The sequence below is a fragment of the Channa argus genome, chromosome 12 (assembly GCF_033026475.1).
Source record: "Channa argus isolate prfri chromosome 12, Channa argus male v1.0, whole genome shotgun sequence".
In the NCBI taxonomy this organism is placed as follows: Eukaryota; Metazoa; Chordata; class Actinopteri; order Anabantiformes; family Channidae; genus Channa; species Channa argus.
In genome coordinates this window covers 12,330,757-12,351,663 of record NC_090208.1, presented here as the reverse complement: position 1 = coordinate 12,351,663, position 20,907 = coordinate 12,330,757, and the positions used below count along the sequence as shown (strand labels likewise).

The 20,907-nt window shown below is 38.0% G+C and overlaps 1 protein-coding gene across 8 annotated transcripts in view; it reads right to left on the bottom strand.

Annotated features, from left to right (window-relative positions):
• LOC137137369 (phospholipid-transporting ATPase ABCA1-like) overlaps positions 1 to 20,907 on the bottom strand; it is a 139,495-nt gene that overhangs the window by 61,096 nt on the left and 57,492 nt on the right. For 6 of the 8 annotated variants that reach the window (XM_067523554.1, XM_067523553.1, XM_067523551.1 and 3 more), the window contains 8 exons: positions 15,840 to 16,054; positions 12,808 to 12,883; positions 10,647 to 10,852; positions 8,432 to 8,480; positions 6,889 to 6,996; positions 6,706 to 6,738; positions 6,063 to 6,202; positions 2,897 to 3,024 (listed from right to left, as the gene is read on the bottom strand). In XM_067523554.1, the coding sequence (XP_067379655.1) occupies positions 2,897 to 3,024; positions 6,063 to 6,202; positions 6,706 to 6,738; positions 6,889 to 6,996; positions 8,432 to 8,480; positions 10,647 to 10,852; positions 12,808 to 12,883; positions 15,840 to 16,054 (955 nt within the window). The remainder of the gene's footprint in view (positions 1 to 2,896; positions 3,025 to 6,062; positions 6,203 to 6,705; positions 6,739 to 6,888; positions 6,997 to 8,431; positions 8,481 to 10,646; positions 10,853 to 12,807; positions 12,884 to 15,839; positions 16,055 to 20,907) is intronic. The other 2 variants (XM_067523555.1, XM_067523557.1) reach the window with 1 other exon arrangement.

Sequence of the window (20,907 nt, the reverse complement as noted above, 5' to 3'; positions counted from 1 at the left end):
GAAAAACTAAACGAAAAAAGAAAAAAAGCTGAAAATGGTGAGTGTTTGGAATACAATGAAATGCCACCACCAGCTGGGGTTGTATGTCTGCTGCATGCCTTCTACTCTTTCACAAGAAATCTGCTTTGGACACTGGCAAAGCACAAGAGTTTTGATGTCTGCTAATGTTAAAACATCTTAAACAACCTGACTTCCAAGAAGGCCTGAATGGAATCAAGACATGCAATACTGGACGCTCAAGTTAACTTAGTGAGAGATTATTGAGTGATGCCATTACATTATGAGCCTGTTCAAGATTCTGTGTACAGTATGAATGGGCTCTTCTCAGCCTTTCATTATTATCTGAATGTCCCGTACATATCTAAGTCCTGTGTCACAGTCAAACAATCTTCCATTCCAATTTCATTCTCATTACTAACCACGCACACTCTGCCCTTTATCTTAAGGCTACTGTGGGAGTTAAAACACAGTCTTTCATAAAGACCATCGTGATGGCTTTCTGCCAGCAGTGGCCACAGCACAGCCAACTGTTTGAATTAATACAGTGTTCATTGTCTCATTTAGAGGCGTCTCCGTGAAGGTCATGCGGTCATTTCCTTGGCCACCAGTGAGTGCAGTTGAAGTGGTCCGATTGTAAAAATGGATTATGTGCAGCCATCTGTTTTGCAATTAACAATGGCTGGGTTACCACGTTATTCAAGATAATAAAACTATTGGATGGTTCAAAAATGAAGACTTGTGCATATACACAGAAACAGTGGAACTAATGAATAGTTCATCTAGTCAAAATGAAACATTATAGAAGTAAGAACTGAAACAATATAAAAGGAAAGTCAATTGTGGGCTACATAATAATATGGGAATTACCCATTTGTAGAATATGAAAAACACAGGGAGCTTTCATCACTTGTTATTTCTTTTTATAGATAAATATCTTTTCCAAACATGTGTCGAACAAAAGCATTTAAATATAGAGGGTGCATTATTGACAGAACTATGCATTATCTTTTAATGAGCACAGTCCAAAGCCCGTTGAAAGCCTAAATTAGACCAATATTAATCTTCAGCCACCCCAAGCCAAAATGGATCATTGGCATTTATGTGCACATAGTACAACAATGCTCCTGAATGGACTCTGAAATGAAAAGGGCCACTACTTTTAATCACAGTCATCAACTAAGTTGGATGTTTTAAAGTCACTCAAGAGAAGAAAATATTTAATAACTTTCCAAAGGGAATGTCAGACAAATTAGGGGCACTCTGGTCCTGGAACATGTCACACAAGAGCAGTTTGCTGGGATACGCAAGAAAACTGAATGTGCAGTTCATGTTTGGCCACTTTGGGGAAAGTTAATTGAGGAGCTGGCTCTAAAATCCCATTAAAGACTTTTTGGACCCTTGTGTGTGAGCCAGCGGTTATGTACCACTAGCGGTGTGCTGTGATGGCATAAGGTATGGAATATAAATCAGTTACAATATTTTGTAGAGTCACATAAACCATTTTGTGTCAAGAAAAGGCGCAAAGGAAATTAACTATTTTACCACAGTTATATGTAAAGGTCTCATCAGTTTTGGGAAAACAAATTTGTAGCTACTAAAATGAAATAATCTTTTATGGATAACTATGCTGGCTGGCAGCAGTTCGCAGCGACAGCAGAGGAAGTAGAAGCAGCAAACAGACAGCGGTTTAGTGTTTCAGCACCATGGACAGAGACAGTCTATGTCCAATGTTTTACCATTATAGACTGAGACAGGGACATAAATACTGACTGTGAATGTTTCAGCACTAAATCACAATTGCACCGAATTTATTTTCTCTTTCATTTCTTTAGGTAATTAAAAGTGTGTGTAAACGAGAAAATGTTTGAAGAAAAGCACAACTGTGTAATTTTTGACAACTTAAGGAAGATGTTTTGGTAATAAAAAAGTAATGAAGTTAACAAAATCTCAGTGCACTGTGAATCTTTAGTGTTGTAGCCTCTATTTTACAGGTAAAAATACATACATTCAACATCCATATTTTGGATGTTGAATGTATAGTTGTTTTGCCAAAACCTGTGGGACCTTTGGTCCATAAAGCGGATTAGCAGGGTGTCCCTCAGAAAGCACAGTGCTTGATTTTGGTTTGATGAACTACTACTGTAGAGATAAATAGAAAATTCTTCATCATTCTTTGCAGCTGTATGCTCATTAATCCACAAAGGTGCAGAGCTGAAGCAGGAAAAAGGTAACAGGAATTCAAGCACACTCAAGGGACATTTAGACCCTGAATGGTTCGTGTACAATTATTTTTAAATTGAAGAATTTACATTAATTATTTAATTTCAATTCAATTCAGAGCAATCCAACTTTATTTATATCGAGCCAATTAAGAAACAAGACCTAAAGATTTACAGAAAACACAGCAAATCCCCTCTGGGCAGGCACTAAGCTGGAAATTAAGAAGAAACAAAAAAAAAAAATGTGGTTGTTAGGTTCACTTTGACCCATGCATAGAAGAAGAAAGAGAAAAAGATAAGGAAGTAAAGATTGATTGTGACATGTGACATCATTTTGCAAGATGTTGCATTGATACGTGCACACTTTTTAAAAGATTTTCTGCCATTAACGTTTTTTACAGGATCGCAGCCCATTGTTCATTTACAGAGCTGTGTTTTTCCATTAGTTTAACTACCAAGTTTAATTTATTTTGCACACGCGCTGGCTCTGTTAAGGCTAAACATCCGTGTGCGAATTCATCATTGGAAAAGGTTCTGGGACACAACAAGAGAAAAACATGCAGGTTCAACCTGGGTGTGAGCTTTAAACACTGTATTATATTAGTCAGCAATGGAGAAGATATGGGTTGAAATACCAACAACAAATCTCATTTTCCGATATATCATCACATTGTTACCTGAAAAAGGTGGTTTGAGGAAGACCATACATCCAGGGTTGCAGTTCCAGACTTGGATATTCAGTGAAAGGTGGGAGGATGAGTGAGAAGATCAGAGACAGGCACACAAAGACCGCAGGCAATACCACCTAGGAGCATGGAGACAAGTCTAAAGTCAAACTACACCAATAAACTTTCGGATTTTACTATTCTGCCACATCTGAAAACTCACGTAAATCCCTGTAATATGTCAGACAAAAATGCAACATGCACAAATTCCAGCAATTTGAATGAAATCCTAAGTAATTTTCAGGGAAGTAATTTGCAAACCTGTACAGGATTCAAAAAAACACTTCCACAGATAAATAACAAAACTGCCACAATGAGGTGCCATCTGCCACCAGGGCCACAAATCATTTCTTGAGGAACCCAGAAATAAACGTGTTTAAAAAGTCCCTTCCTCAAAGTGTCACTTCATCGTGGACCCAACAGAGCACACGTGCTGCAGTTATTCGAGGCTTTTTTTTAAAAACACATCCTGCGGTCCACTTTGGTGGTACGGACACATGTTTAGGCGTGTAACCACGACAGTAAAATAGCTATGCGAGCTCGATTTCATCATTTCTCTGCATCCCCGTACTGACGCCACATATTACAAAAATGACAGAAGCAATCAACGGTAACACAGGACCACTGCAACAACGTGCGCACATTAATTTGCTCCCCACTAATTTGTTTGGGCTTTTCTTCATGCTTTATGGGTTTGATTAAACACTTCCATCATCAGCTGGTCACTCAGAAATAATTAGTTCCTTGCCATTCTCGTTTGTGTTTTTTTGTTTGTGTTTTTTTTTTTTAAATCAGACACTGCTTTATTCATCCTACCCAGTCCCCGTCATCCAATCCTCTTTTCCCCGCCATGTCATTTTCTTTTCGTTTCATTGTTAGAGCTGAGAAAAAGGTCAATGTGAAAAATACAAGATATCTTTAATGTTTAATCACTTGTGAGTTGGGGCACTCTCAGCAGCACGGGGGAAGGTTTGCATGCACTTGATTAATTGTAGGGCATGCCATTTGCCAATTTAAGATGCTACAATTGAAATTTCTAAATTTACTGCATAGACCTATGGCTGTGGAAACGGGCTTGGGAAAAAAAGATAAAGCGCAGCTATGCGACTGAAAAGCTTAATGGCAAACTGCAAACGAAAGAACTATTCTATTTTTGTGTGTCTCTCTCTCTCTTTCTCTCTCTCTCTCAACAGTAATTGCAGGTGACAGCTGGTACTTCATTGAGAGAGATCTGCAAAGAACAGGGAGAAGTCATTATGCTCACAAAGCCAAAGCACTCCCATGAACAATGCATGAGTTTATCGCCTTCTCAAGTTTAGCGGGGATTTAAAGGAGAGGACAGGATTATATGCAAAACAGGTATAAACAACAAAACACGATTAAGATGCGTTTTATTTTCTGCAAAGCCAAATGTCTCATTAGATTGAGTTTGTTTCCTCAACAAACACTTGTGTGTATCCAATTTCATGTATGAATAATAGCTTCATTGCTGCACCTCGTGCTAAAATGGATAATAGAATCACCTTGTATATTTTTACTGATGTGTTAAAGTCATCTTTTCAAACAAACAGTCAGTAAACCTATTGTTATATCCTGTGGAAACATTACATTGACATCATAAATTATGTGGCAGCATCACTTTGATTCAGAAACGAGAGAAATCTTTTCAATGACACGCGTGCTTTTGATCAACGAGGTTGCTTGCAGCTGAATGGGGTGTTGCAGTGAGTTCAGAGTGAGCCCTCCGACTCGTCCACCACAACGTGGCCAATAATCTGACATTGCCAAGGCTCGGCTGTCCCCAGTTTTCATCCCCATAAATCACTCCTTTTGTGTTACGCGGCATAATTCCTTTTTATATTCTCCTAACTGCTTGTATTCAAGGAGATTACCTCACCACACAATCATATCTGCTGACAATAGGAGCTGTTGACATTAGGGGAAAAAAAACCTTTAGCCAAATGAATAAAGAGGGACACGTAGGAGACGTGCCCTTGCAGACAATGTGCACCCTTGTACGTACACACTCGCACACTTATCCTTCTATCCTCTGCGTCCCCACTAAAGAGGGACGTCCAGGATTGACAGTGACTAATGGGGATTGGTACTGTAGCAAATTACAAGAAGAACCAGTACGCCTCAGAAAGGTGAAAGGCTCTCCCCCCTCTCCATCTCTCACACACACACACACACACACACACACACACACACACACACACACACACACACACACACACACACACCAGTATCGACTGGATGAGCGTCACTTCAGTCATTTATTAGTCATTTCACAATAATTTCAGTTGTCATAACTGAAGGAATTTGATGTAAAGTTTAAGTTTAAGCTTTTTAGAACTGAGGGTGGGGAGTGGGGGTCAGCGACCTGGACGTTGCCATTAACCAAAATTGGTTTTGACTTTTTAAAATTAAACATTGTTTATTGGTTCTGACTTTTGAAATTATGCTTGCGAGGAACAAAATAATATAGACGTACACATAATAAGCTAATAGCAGTCTGTCATTTCTGTAATTGTTATGCAATCACATTTAATACACGGGCTAATGAAAACACATGATTAGCACGCCGTAAAACGGAGGAAAAACAAATCATGGGTGTCACTTTGCCTTTCTGGTGCCAATCACAGCAATCAGGCGAAACCGATGGCACTCTAAATGCAAAAACACCTGTGCTACACAAATACATTAACGGTCTTTGGCAACGTGAGGCAACTTCAACATAAGGCTATACCTTATTCCTTAGTACTGCATAACACCGGGCATTCTTTGGGAGGTTCAGATGATTACTGGCCATGCAGCTTACTGACATCATGTTACATCACTTTAGGTGCTGCTCTTCACACTTTTCTAAATGTTCACTACTATTCTGCTTTCACTGTCGATTCCTGTTCCCACGGCTTCAATTCCATAGCTTCTGAGTCTATCAAGATGGATGGCGTGACTTTTCCAATCAGATTTTAAATGACCTTACTCTATCATATATGTCATTAACTAATTCTGAAAGCCAACATGTATTTCATACATCCCTACCTTGATCCTCCTGTGCAACCCTCCTAGTATAACCCTTCAATACATCAATATGACAGACTGAGACCATTACCTGGGCAATGAGTCCCTTGCGGCTCCTCCGGGCATGGTGGAAGCGTTTGATAAAGAGAGCCAGGAACTGCCTCCTGATCAGCTTCCACCCGGTGATGGCTGTAGATCCCTTCCCACTGACACTGGCGTTCCTCTTTAAATCTGGAGTGGACATTAACTCGCCACGTTATTTATCATCTATGCATATGTAAAAAAATTAAATAAAAATTGCTGAGTACGCTTTCCAGCACTGCTAATGGGCTGATCAAATATGACTTCAGTGTTAAACCTGCCAGCTGCTCATTCTCTGACAATATTTTTTAACACATGAATTTTAGAAAGTAATTTGGGTGTGACTTAGAAAGGAGTGCTTTGTTTACAACTTTGTCTTTATGCCTCATAAACTTTGCTTTCATTAGGATAATAAAACATTCTTTTTGAAAGATGTTTTCTTGATGAAAGACACTGTATGACTGTATGCATGCTTCAAAACAACAAATCCTGTTTGAAAATGACTTGTTCTGCAGATGGAACTCTTATTTATTGTAGGTGCCCGTTTCAAAATGGCTCACGAGGTAAAAAAAAAAGTCAAATCAAATTCAAAGTAAACTGGATTCATTATTTAAGAATAAAAAGTGTGTACAAATATTTGCTAGGAAACCTACCTTCCACTTTGCTTGTGAATCTCTCCCTTAATTCTGCATGAGAAACAAAAAAAAAAATCAAGTTTCTATGTAAAATAAAACCTATAAATTTTAGCAATCAGACATTCTTTGTCCTTTGTTCAACACACTGAAAAATGTTTAACTGAAATAAAAAAAAAATATCATAATTTTGGAGAAACTTGCCAGTCTTTCCAGAGCCTTGCTCAGTTTTGCTGCGGACGCTGGCGATGCTGTTCCGCTTGGATTCACGGGAGCTTCTTTTGCAGTCTCTCACAAATACCTCCTTTGTTGCTGTGGGAATACAAATAAGATATGTTGTTTTGGCCTGACCCAATTTAGGGTTATAAATAACAATAAGACTAGCTACCTGCCCTACAAGAGGCCATTTTATTTTCTGTAAAAGCACAAACCCAGGTGTTTTCGGAACATGAAGGAATCCCATTTTGCAATAAAGTGAAAATTGACTTTTCATGAAAAAAAAGAGAAAAAACACAAGCTGGAACTGAGGCCAATTAATGAGAAATAAAGACTTGACTGCATAACACAGTATCATTTAGTGTGTACATATACAATATACAGTATATACAGACAATCTACAGTAAGACAAATTACTTTTTTTTTTTTTTTAAAAATACACCAGCAATAATTATAAGCACTGCCAACAACTTTGTGAAAGCAGTTTGACTGTGCTCCTCTGTTTTATGGCAATTATTTCTATATGAAACATGTTTTGCAGTTTATCAGTGTAAAAGTCATGTTTTAGAAATGGTTACGCAGCTTTCGAACCCAGCATCATCTTTACAAAAGGAACCAAGCCAATTTGATTTGCGTGGTATTGGTGCCAGATCCAGGTTCCAACACCAACTGCATAAACCAAGCGAAGAAATGCAAAATTCATATGTTATAGCAAAACTGGGTCCTAACTGTAATGGAATCATGCCATTCAACAGACCATTACCAGTGATTATCAGCCCATAATTATTCTTCAGTGGGTCACGCTTCATGTTCCAGTAAGCTGAGTAGCAGCAGTCCAAAATTTCTCACATTTTTAGAAATTCTGACATTCTCAAAAAATTTGTCTTTGGTTCGCAAAACTTTCCCGATGGTCATCTCAGAACATTTCCAATGGTGGGACATAAGACCACCTTTTTCAGGCCATAATGAAAAATATCACCAGGTTTGGAAATATTTTGTCTGAAACTGCCTAACAGAAACTTTCAAGGTGCAAAACTTAAAAGCTCAAAAACTTCACAGTTAGGTTTACACACTAATATACAAACATGTCTATTGGAAGTGGGAAACAAACCGCTGTCTACAAATTGAAAGACCATTGCTTTTATGGCAAACCATCGGCCATGTCCACCTCCCAAGCAGACATTCTCTGTATTTAATTGCACAAGTTACTTGGACCAATTTTGATGCTATTTTGTTGCAATGTATTTTTTCATCTTACCACTGACACAGTCATTCCTGCCTTTGTAATACTACACTCATTACACTACCAGACCATACTTATAGCCTGATACAAGTGGGTAACGTTTGACAATAGTTGATGGGGCTGATTATGGGGACAGAACTGAAACTCTAATGATCAGAAATACAGCTATGAAAATGATCAAGTTTATGCCAGCGTTTGTGCTTGGGATTAAGCAGTCAGGGCTCAGATGTTCAATATGATAATGTGTATCCCAATACATGTTAGTATGTGTCCATCTTGTCAACTTACTTTGTATTTCTGCATCCACTCCAGTATCATCTGCTACTTTCAGAAATATCTGTGAAAAAAACAATACAGGAGTCTTCACTCTGGGCAGTTAAAGTATGCTACTTATCAAGTGTGCATAAGCAGGCTGAACACAGACCACTGATAGACCAGTGATCTTATTTAAGATGATGTATTTCAGTGATTTTGTGTTCGGTTACTAAATTCCAAATACATACAAAAAATGTGCACAGATTTCTTGCAGATGCCTGTTATCCCTGTCAAGCCTCTGCTTAGAAACAGACCAGAGAGACTCTAACCTTAACTTGAGCACCTGCCAACTGGCCTGTCTAAGAGAAGTGCCCTCCTTGACTTCATTTATTAATTCAGGCCAGATGTCAAAATAAATAAATCCTCCTTCTCTTTCTTTCCCTTTATGCACATTTCTGGGAGAGAAATGTATTTTCAGTCAAAATTATATAAAATAAAATACTGAACCCTGTAACTCTATACTGAAAAAGGCTATTTATGCCAATAACTAAAGCAAATATTGCTATATGACTAACTTCCATGACACATCCTATCTATCAACACTTGTGTGATAGAAAATCCTCGTGTATTTCAATTGAAATGTTGTTGCACTTCAAAAGAAAATATAGATGGGTGAAATAACCTTGTCGTGTCTGAATTTTAGAAATTCAAAAGGAATTATTCACATTGCCTTCAGGCCATGAGTATGTGATTCATATCGGAGGTACATAGAGAGCATTAGCCAACAGTCCCTCAGCTTTATGATTCAAGACTGGTCTGCAAGCCAACACACTGTGTGAGTCATTCGTTTACAAGAAATAAGACCATGTACTGTATGCAATAATAACAATTACAATAGCATCACTACTTCTACAGTATTAGTACTAGTAGAAGTATGTTGGCTAAATGCTCATGAAGGTGTGTATTTTAGAGCAAGTTTATACAGTGTGCACTGGTGAAAGTCTTCAAAATGCAGAGTAAAGCAAAATTGTCTTTGACTAATGCCTCTTTCAATTATGTTACATGATGCTGGAACTACTCCACCACATGTAGTTTTACAGAGTTTGAGGCACTTTACACAATAGTCTTCTCCTGTATATTATTGTCCAAACCACGTAACTGTCAACGTTTCATTAATTTAGAAAAACATTTTTATTTTGTGACGCATTTTAAGCTCACCCACTGGCTTATTTTAAGTTTATTCAGCTTAAGAAGTAGAGCTTTCTGAACCTATGACGGTACATTAAATCCTTCAGTGATTCCAAAAAATAAAAGAAGAAAAACAGAACTTTAATAATTTCTTTGGACATCAAAAATATCCTAACCATTACATTGTTTTTTTGCTCATAGAAAACAAGAACAAAAAGTCTACAATGTAAACATGATGCAAGCAGTAGCAATATGCATCATGGAAAATCTGGTAAAGATTAAAGCCTCACTGTAGGAGAAAGTTTTAAACGTACAGTACTGTGGCTGCTATAAAGTCTGCCTGGTTTTAAAAATAGTGTGCGGCCTCTTAATTTGCTCCTCAGTCAAAGAACTAAACCTCACAGCTTGCAAGGCTCCGACCAGCAACAATACCTGTGCAGCATGACCAAGATGGCTGATTTGATAGACTGTGTATTATAATTATAAAAGTTTTTACTGTAGAGGCTTTGTGTGTGACTTATTTGAGAAAACAAAGGAATAAACAGAAAATATAAAAGCACTGGCATTCAAACTATCAAAGTGGAAACCAACAGACCATCTTCACAACACATTAATGGATAATGGCTGCATTCCATGGCTCTGGTATTGTTCGCTCGCAACACATTGCGACAATTAATGGAACAGAGCCATCGTTAATGTTACTTTTTACACCTGCGCTTTTCCTGCTTTGACAAGATAAACAGTTGGTGTAAAAGGGGTTTATACTTGCAATTCTAATTAAAAAAGTTGCTTGTCATTTTAGTCCCATTCAAGAATGGTATAATTTGTGTTTCCTGAGTTGGCAGAGAGAAATTTGAAAACTGAGGAAGGAGGAGGAAAACAAGGAAAAACAGTAACTGTGGTGTAAACTGAAATTAAAGCTACAACAAAAACAGAACAAATAAAAATATCTAAAAACTATGGGTAACTTTGCGTGTTCCTGCATGTACTGCATGTAGACATTCTCCACATATCTGTGCCTCCATTCATCTCCTAGCTGGCTGTCAAATGCTTAGTATACCTCCTCCAGTGTAGTGTCGGAAATGCCGTAGCTAGTCAGGCTGAGGTCAGCCATGGCCAGGTCAAGCTTTTGGAAGAGCAGAGCAAAGGTCCCATCTCTGGCCCCACCATAGGGCAAAATGTAGGTGATCTCCTGACCGATGCTCTCCAAGAAGACCGCCTCGGGGACATGGCGCCGCACAAGCTGACCTACAGCTGTCAAATCTCCTTGAAGAAAAGCAGCAAAAATACACACAAAACAAGTTCCAAAGGGTGGAAAGATTTCACACATACAAACGACAGACATCTGTGAGAAATACGGGCTTTAATCTCTGCTTCCATGGATCCATGTTTGTTCAAGAACCACCACAGCTGGCTGTACATACAATATTTAAGCATCAGCATCGTCCAAATGAACCGAACGTGATAAAACGTCATCAAGCTCTTTTAGAATCCACCGTGTAACATATTGGGATCACAACACACCTCATGCTGTGACCTTTAAACATGCTGAAACACATCAGTGAACATAATTCACCTGCTTCATTCATTCTGAAGCTGGGTCTTAGTGAGAATCAATCAGAACAGTGTTGCAGAACGCATCGCATCCATTATTGATCCAGAACCTCTCATACATAATTACTGCAGCTTAACAACCACCGGCTTGGTGGTTTATGAAGAAGTAAATGGAGCAGCTTCACACATCAGACTGAATTATTTGTGAAAATGTGGGTGTGTTTATGTCTATTTGCTGGCGTGTGTAATAGAGAGAAATGTGCTGTCACTTGTAGAGAACACAAAGACTCACACTCTCTTTTATGACATTATGTACAATTACTTCATAGGTGTGAGCAGGTTAGATTTTGATTTATTTTTCATGCATCAGCTGGAGCCTACCAGACAGTTTTCTTCTGATCATGTCTTGCATAAATACTTCTGTTTACATGATCAAAGCCAAGAATGATCAAATCCAATCCAATTGCCAGCATGTGTTTTAGTTGCATGTCTATCTGTCCTGTTTTTTGCTGTCTCTCTGTACATCTCTACATCTCTGTAGTGTGTGTTGGTTAGGTCATTTCTAGGTGGATTAATATTTGAGGAGGTGCTAGGTTTTTGGTGGCGTAACATACTCAACAGTAAAAGTTTGTTCTAATGTTATAAAGCAGTCCTATATAGGAAAATGTAAAAAAAAAATAAAATAAAAGTCATAAGCTCGAGTGTACAAAATCCCAGCCTTTAAACTTGGTGACCTGGGGGCACTGTAAACAAGTTACACTCTTTTTAGCTCTGTTTTTGGCCTCTACAAAATCTTTAGCTGCTCTGTCTGCTGCTTTGTGCCGAGTGGGCAGCAAACAGTTGGTTTCTAGAGATATTTAGCTGGAAAAAGCTGCCTGCTGTGGCCAAAGACATTGCTGTTAGTGCAGCGGTAGTGAACCAAAACAGCAAAGCTGTGGGCCAAACAGCCAAACAATGAAAAATGACAAGGAAACTGATGATTAGACTCTACAAAGCTGGGAAGGTAGAAATCCTTGATAGGTTTATCCCAATCAGAGATCCCTTCAGATTGTCAAGGAATCTTTGGTGTATGCTGCACTTTATATTAGCAAAATTAAAATAAAACCTTCTTAAAGCTTGTAGTGAAGACCACCAGATTCTGTGCATCCAAGTCGCTTACGGCTGTACCTCACATTAATGCACCGTCAGCTGATAACTAGCAGTGCTGATGTGTTAACTCCCTCTTCAAACCAAAACAAGTAATCATTATCATCCTTAATTTGCAAGAAATGTGTCAACATTTCTAAAATATGCCTTTCAAGCACACAATTCTGCACACGGTTATTTTCTCTTATGTCTATAGGTTATTCTGCATTCGCAATTCTTTTAACTGTCTATCACTTAATGTCCTACTTTTCCCATGTGTAACTAACATTTTACTGGGACATTAAATTGCACTCTCTCAGCTTTTTCCCAACTAACAAGAAATTCTATGAGCCAGTGGGTCTTCAACACATTAGAGATACTATGTTGTAGTTACTGTTCCCAGAATCTTTTGTCGTTTTGATCGTGCTAAACTACCTACACTGCTGTGTCCTACCCATTTTGATAACAGATTAACAAAAATATCCCTTAAAACAACAGTTTCCTTGCAGCATGATTGGAAATAATTAAAGTAAAGATTCTACCTGAAGGGTCAGCGTCGCTCCAGGTTAGGCTACCAATGCCATCGTCTGGGCTGGCCCTCGATGCACAGTCTTTGTCCTGTTAATCAGAATTGCATTAGAAAGGCTTTACATTGCCCTACCACTCAGACTGATGACTAGTGCCTCCTTGACAACTGCTGTTTTCCATTCATCAAATAATGGATGACACCCACAGGTTTCACTTATCAGTCCTAAGACAATGCACAGGAAATGAAGGCGATATAGTAATTTCAAAAAAGGTTGAATAAACCTCATTACATTTGAAAGAACTCTGTGACATTTATTAAACACAGTTTAATCACAGCAAAATTAGAGACAGACAATGAACCTTTGTCAGGCTCTGTATAATACTTACGTTGGCTGTGTAACTGCAAAATCTTCCATTGAATTACAAGTGATTAGTGAATAGTACCTCCTTTCCTGGATGAAGTCATTATCAAGGAAACGGTACTATTCTATCTTGCCCACAAAGGTGTTCGCATGTTTTATTTATTTCAAACAAATGACTCCGCTTACCACAAAGAGCCTGCAGACTAATGGTAATTGCTCTAGCCCTGCTGGCATCAGTGCATCTTGTTCATTTGCTCCTATTGATTAAAACTAAGTGCACGAGGCACCATTGGCGAGCAAAAGAGAGATTCCCCCCCTTCTCCCCGGTGACAATTAGTATCATCCAGCATGTAGGCATTTGCCACTGCTCATGCTGGGACAGACTAAACACAGATCATTTCAGGGGGAGGGTGGCAAGAGAGAAAGAGAGCACTCAAGAAAGCAAGAGGGGAGCTATGTTCAATAATAGAGTAGAGAAAGGTTGTTGTACTGTCAAAGGGGGTTGCAGCTAAAAGTATTTCGTTGATACATAAAGTCAAAAACCAGGATCCTCTTACTGCAGGGCTATGTGCTATTTAATAAAGGATTTAAAAAAAGGGTCATTGTGTGGTCAGGCAGGGGTTGACATACCCATGTGCAGTATGGAGAAATATGCTTGGCAGGGTTATTAATTTATACTAAAATCAACACAAAAACTATTGTTTCTGTAAACATTTTCAAAAACATGAAATATCTAATATATAAAACAGGAAACAAACTATAAGAATCCATTCATGGTTGCCGTGAACCTAAAATAAATATTGCATTAAGATACAAAAAAACCTGTATCGTAATAAATATTCCATTAAGATACAAAAAAACCTGTATCGTAAAAATTAAGCTGAATGAAGACCAATCTTAAAATGTATTGTCCAAGCTTCCATCAAAGGGAAAACATGCAAAGAGAAACAGCAATGATTGGAATGCTGGCAGTGCATCTAGCAGGCATTAGTCCTAACATCAGCTCTACTGAAAATTACCATTAATTGAAGAAGATATATGACTCATTCATTTTCAAAGAAATAAATGTTGTACTTGATCGATATTTTAAAACTCTGCAAACTGTCTGTAATAATAAACCTAACTCTCTGAATTCAAAGTGCAGTTACTAGGTTATTAACTTGTTATACAGGGTTGACGTTGAAAATCAGTCATAACCTACTTAAGCAAAGAAGTGAATAGCTTAAATATTTATTCATGGCCTTCTGTGCATTTCAAAAAGCTTTGTCATTCTGAAATGGATAAATAATAAAATAAATGAAAAATAACTGAAACTGATTAAACCACTGGTGGACCTAAAAACACTAAACAAAAAATTGAGATTGAACCCAAGTATAAAATCAAAATAAAACTAATTTAAAAATGTATATTATAACGCAGCAAAATATGATCAGTTATTCCAAGGTTGTCAACAGGTGAGAACAAGTTACATTTAGGCCCTTTTCCAACATTTAATACCACTGTAAATTAATTTGACCTTGACCAAACTTGGGATGGAAATACACAAAAATGAAAATATGTGGGTTTTTTCCAAGTAAACACATTGATTTCAATTCAAATTAAACAGTATGGTAAAATAACAGTAACTCGTGTCGTTTCACCGCCTTGATAACCATTGTGCAAAGTTTGAAACACCATCAACACTCAGTGTAGTTTGCTTGGCAATTTTCTAAAACAATTAATCTTCATACTTGCATTTCCTTTGTTTAACAATGCAGCACATACCAGAGGTAGCTATTCTTTTCTGGTCTGGCGGACTAGTGAAACACTTAAAGAAAACATTTTGCAACAATGGGACTAAAAAGCCCAAGCCAGTCTGAATATAAGACAACTCGATACTTTCCAGCCTTTTTAAGTAAAAGTGTATTCAAGACATTTTATGACCTTGAATGCACCTGGGGCCTAGTATTGTGAAAACCAAACATTATAATCACAACATCCCAAAATTAAGTTATGGTTAAAATCTTCCTTTCATTCCCATCATTTTACCAAACTTTTAGTAGAGTCACTTCTCACTTCTTATCTTTTTTGACCATTTCATGGCACAACAAATCAAAACGCCAAACATAAACTAAACGCCATCTGGAGTCACGTTTCCAATACAAGTCTACATAATATAATATTCTTATTTCCTCCTAGGGGGACTATCTGGCTTATTAGTGGCCTTCTGTGAAAGTAAAATAGCTTAATGAGAGTGGACCTAGCTGTAAAGTTGAGGGCAATAAAAGCAAAACATTAAGATATAGTAAGATATAGTTTCTTCAGAACTGCAGTGGTTTCTGTAGAGGAGAAACTGGGGGATAATTCTGTTTCCATAACTATTAGCAACTTCAGAACAGTACACATAGCAATTTCATCAGTTGTTAATATAGAAATGTTGATTAGTGTAGCTTCAAAGCCCCAATTTTCTTTCTGTAAAAATTAAAAGCAGGCCAATGAAATTCAATCCACATAGCCAGTAATAAAAGAAAATCAATGAGGTGAAGACTGAGGAAATTGGCAGCTGTATAAGTGGACAGAATGTCATCCATCCAAACAGCTACTGTATTTCTACAAAGTGGATATGTGCATGACCGTGTCAAGTACAAGGTTTAAGAAGGTTTAAAATCCAATCACTACCCAGAATTTACAGGAGCTGTTCGTACCTGTTTAGGCCGATTGTGTATAATACCATCACGCTGAGTTGTCATCCTTTCAGTCTCATCTCGGACCAAAGTGAGGTAGTAACCGCTGCCAAAGCATTTCTTCAGGAACAGTGAGGAGCCGCAGCAACGCAGTTTGCCGTTGGAGATGATGGCAATGCGATCACCTAAGATGTCTGCCTCATCCATGTGGTGTGTAGACAAAATGATGGTTCGACCTGAAGAGAGACAAAAAAAAAAGAAATAAAAAAAGACTCAGTGTCCTCTAAACACATGCCTACTCAGGTGTGTGTCTGGTTGTGTGAGGCACAGACAGTGTGTCTAAAGTATAGTTAGGAAAAACTGCAAGTCCATAGATTGCAAATGTAAATTAGCTACGGCGCAGACTGGAAATAATACTTCTGAGGCATTTTTTTTCCTTTGGACCTAGTTGGTTTTGACAGCTATCATTATGGAAAAGACACCTGACAAGTAAAGATGCTACAGATCTAAATTGTTCCAATCAAGCCAATATCACAATCTGTCTCCGCATGGCAATCACTGCATCTCCTTATTGCAGATTGCACTGTGTTTTTACCAGCGCTTATCCACATGGCAACAAAGCGAACTCCAGAAGAGTGTGTGGGCGTGAATCTGGGACAAAATTAAAATAGTGAAAAAGGCCACCATAAAGCTACTTTGCAGCATTTCTATGAGACCACATTTTATTTTATTTCAGCGCCCACTTTTGTTCGGCAAATTCTTCATTCGAGAAGCATCAAACTGAGCACAACTGCAATGACAACTTCAGCGTGCACTGCAAGGTTATTCACAGGTGTTCTAATTCCTTTCATATCGTGCCGTATCAGATAACACAAATTAATTATCACATACCCTGGAAATCAGAAAAAAAGGGACGAGGGTTGTAATGAAGTCACAGCATGGTCACGTCACTGTAATCTGCATGAAAGCAGTGTCACACAGTACTGGGTAACTTTTGATCCAGACATGTTTTAAAGCAGAAAACATTTAACCCAACACCTTTTAATATTAAGTGACAAAGAAGGAGACCTGCTTAGAAGTCAGTCACTTTGAAAAGAATGTTCTAGCTCAATAAAATGTAATGTTTTTTATGCCAATAAATTAAAAAACAATGGTAAAAATGGTTGCAGCAAGATTTTTTGCAAATGGTAGTGGCTCTAAGGATGGTAGTAGCACGTCTTTGGTGCAACTCTTTGCTCCAGACTTATACATCTTGACAACTCCTGAATAGATTGTATAGCTATCAATGAGAGCCAAATGATGAACCCTGATGTCTCTCGCAATGCCTTAAATTTAACTCTAGCGATGTAATCAGGTAAAAAGTTCATGTTGTTCAATACTTTTGTTAAAAAAACATCACTTTCTGCTATCTAGCACTTAAATCATATGATTGCTAATAAACTAAATTAGGACTATGAGCAGTGTCAAGGTTACACTTGCTTAACATCAGCATGTTGTCCTGGTCACTGTGACCATGTCAGCATGCAGATGTAGCATTTAGCTGCCAACAGACAAGCTCTCGGAGCCAACAGCATGGCTGTAGGCCATTGGTCCAGCTAAGACATATTTTTGAAAAGCAAGTTCCAGATCACAGCATCTCCACACAGACATGACAAATGTACCGCATCGAGCCTATTCATCTCCAAATGTGGCAAGGAGACACACGCTCAATTTCTTGCTGACCGGATGGAGTCTTGGCCCTTGCTTCAACAGATTTGTTGCTGTTTGCAGCAAAAGGTCAGGTGCTCTGCTGAGCATGGTGGCTTTTTGGCACTAAGCTAGTTAAATGTATATCCTCATAGGTCACGTTATCCCAGTGCTCAGAGGTCATTAACTGCAGCACAATCCAACCACTTTGCTTGACTAAATATTTCTGCTGTGTTGCCTTCCCCATCCCCCTATTTTGTGCCTTGGAACCAGCGGAACTGCTAAATCTATCCCTTTTCAGTTAAGTATTTCTACTATATGCTTTGCCATGCTGCAAATCTGGAGGCCTCTCTATATAAACTCCAACAAAATACTGAAATTGAATGAAAACCCAGAACCCAGTCAATTTAACATATGGGAGAAAAGGCTTTGAATGGGGTGGGCTGAGGAGACTGCTTGAGGTTTAGTCTGACTGTCTTGCTCACATTGTATGGGATGCACAAACTCATGGAGGATTTACCTGGGGATTTGCTGAGGTTTACAAGGAAGAAAAGGGGGAAGGGGAAAAAAAAAAATCAAAACTCAGTGGCATCGTCCATGACTTGGGAACCAAATAAATGTGTTTAGACTGCAGATGGCCCACAAAGGTATTCTGATTTATAGTGTGTTGTGGTGCATTACAGCACAAAGTGATATATCAACTGGAGTTGGGTGTGTTCAGGTAAATTGGTAGTACTTGCACTGCGTACAATGAAGTGAGGCTGGAAATCTGGTTTCTGTTATTTACCTTCCTTCCTTCTAAATCAAACTGATAGAAATAGATTTCTCAGTGGTTGACTAAGGCTGGATAGATATTACATGCATTGGCAGGAAGATGAATTCTTAGACAAAACGGTATTAACTGCTGTTTTGTGTCGATAAATTCTGATCAATACGTGTTTAAATTGCCTTGCTGTTTACAGCCTGTCCACTGAGTTAAGAGGGGAAAAATGCTATTACAATTAAAAACAAACCAAATTTAATATTAAAAACTGGCCATGTGTGCTCAACTCTAAGATTTCTTCACTGTGAGAGATTCCCAAAATGTTTATTGGCACAACTGAAACTCAGATATTTAGCTTTTTGCAACAAATCTAAACATTCAATGAAGGTAATATGGGTTAAAATAATTCCTAAATGGAAAAACTGTGTGACAGGTTGTAAGATATTACAGATAAATGTTTACAGCTTCTTGTGCCTTCCCTTTCGAGCGATTATTTTCAGTAAAGAAATTTGGTTTTAGACAAGTTTGCATTAAAAAAATCTTGACAATGGCTTTTTACTATGTCATGAAATCACTTACATAAGGAAACATGCAGAAAACAATAGCTAATTTATGCCATTTCTACAGCAACACTGGCTTCAACCCCACATTAATTTGGATTGCTGGGGGGGGAAAAAAGTGCATTTTGTGTGGTACTTAAATTCTTCACTACTGCCAGAAAATGCATGCAACTACAACCAGAGTGGACGATAAATAAAGCAGTTACAAACATGCACCTTGAGTTTAATCAGTTTCGGCAGGGTGACAATAACTTTTTCAGACGGGAATGTAATGATTCACACTCCTAATTATTGACATTCTTTCAAATGGATACATGTGTCTTATATGCCATGGATGTTATTCTGTACATACTGAACATTTCAGTTGTTATAAATACAGTATAAAAGTTCCTTGTTTCACGTATTTGAATGATTTAAACCAAATTTAAAAAAGAAAACAACTAAAAAAATTTTTGGGTCATCCTGACATACAAATGGTTTCCCACATTTCTTTTGCACCTCTTCTTGCAGGCTGAATCACCTATATGTGATGGGTCTTTGTATTCAACGTGAAGTTTAAGCTGCTCAGTGCTGTAACATACCGGTTTAATGTACTGTTATGGCATATTATGAAAGGCTTGTTGTTGTAATTTTTTTTTTGTAATTTTTCTTTTTTTAATTATTTACTTTCAGTGACTGCATGGCTGCAATGTACAACATGTTAAAATGACAAATTCAGTAAGCTGGTGGGAGAAATCCTTGGATATACAAATTTCATTAGCTATGTACTCTAAAATATATTGGGCTGTGTATCATGTGAAATAAAATGTCATAGCAGTAAAGAGGTATGTGGGATGAAAATTAAAGAGAAGCGAGAAAACCAAAGCTTTCTGGGCACTAAGGTTATCAGTTACAATCAATAAATCAGGGGATATACAATGATGCTGTTGCAGCAAAAACACACAAGGCTAAATGTGTAAAATCCATTATGAATGAATATCATCCTCAAGGCCCATTTAGAATATACTGAGCAGGGTAATTTACTATGACTATTAAATTAATAAGTTGCTAATTCACAGTTTAAATCTTCACCTTTTACAGTACATTATATATGTTCTAATAGCACATGGCAAAAGAGTTATTAAAATCAAGCTTCAATGCAAATATCTATGGTATAATTAAATTCGTGTGCTAATGTGCTAACATATTAGCATTTTGATGAACTTTTTTTACTTGATAAAGTAAGCACATCCCTCTTAAAAATGCACTAACCTATTACCACATTTATGTCCATGTTCCTTTTATCTTGGGTAATTTGAGGACAGTTTGATCTGCACCCAACCAAATAACCCCCCCACTGAATTTAATCAAAACACCACCTACTTAGGGCAATCTGGTCAAGCTGTCTGTGTTTTAAAAACAAAAAAATACTTCCACGTGTAATTAGCTAGGAAGAACTACAATAATAAGTCCAATTTCACCATTAACCTTTTTTATTACAAATAGACTGTCCGTAGCCTTTTTTACTTAATGACAAACCTTGCTGACACTGTGGTGCAAAAACCAGTGGGAAGGCACAATACATGACTCATTGAATCAGCCAGAATGTGGGTGTTTTCATTATAACAGAGTTATCTCCAGCTCCCAATTGAAATGAAAGGACTTGATTAGAGAGAGAGAAGCTAATGACAGTGAGGGCGGAATGTCACTCAATGCGCATTCAACATTTAGACATCTGCAGAGAGAATGTGTGACTATAATGCCCATGTCCTGCTTACAGCCACGAGAAACCACAGAGCACACAGGGCCTGAAAGTGACAGAGTAACTAATATGGCAAACAATTAAGGACTGAAGCTTCTCACATTCACTTGTCTTCCCTTCCATATCGATCTGTCTTAGTACAAATAACAATTTCTCTCTACCTACAGTTGTCTAAAGCCCCTTTCAGACATGCACCGGATTTCAGACATCTTCCAGACTCTCTCTGGGGTGGGTGTATGTGTGACGGCAAACGCCCAAGTCTGTTGGCCCTGACATTACCCGGGACTTTACCCAGCCAGCTCCCTAGTGAAAACTGCGTGTTATCCTTTTCTCATTTGT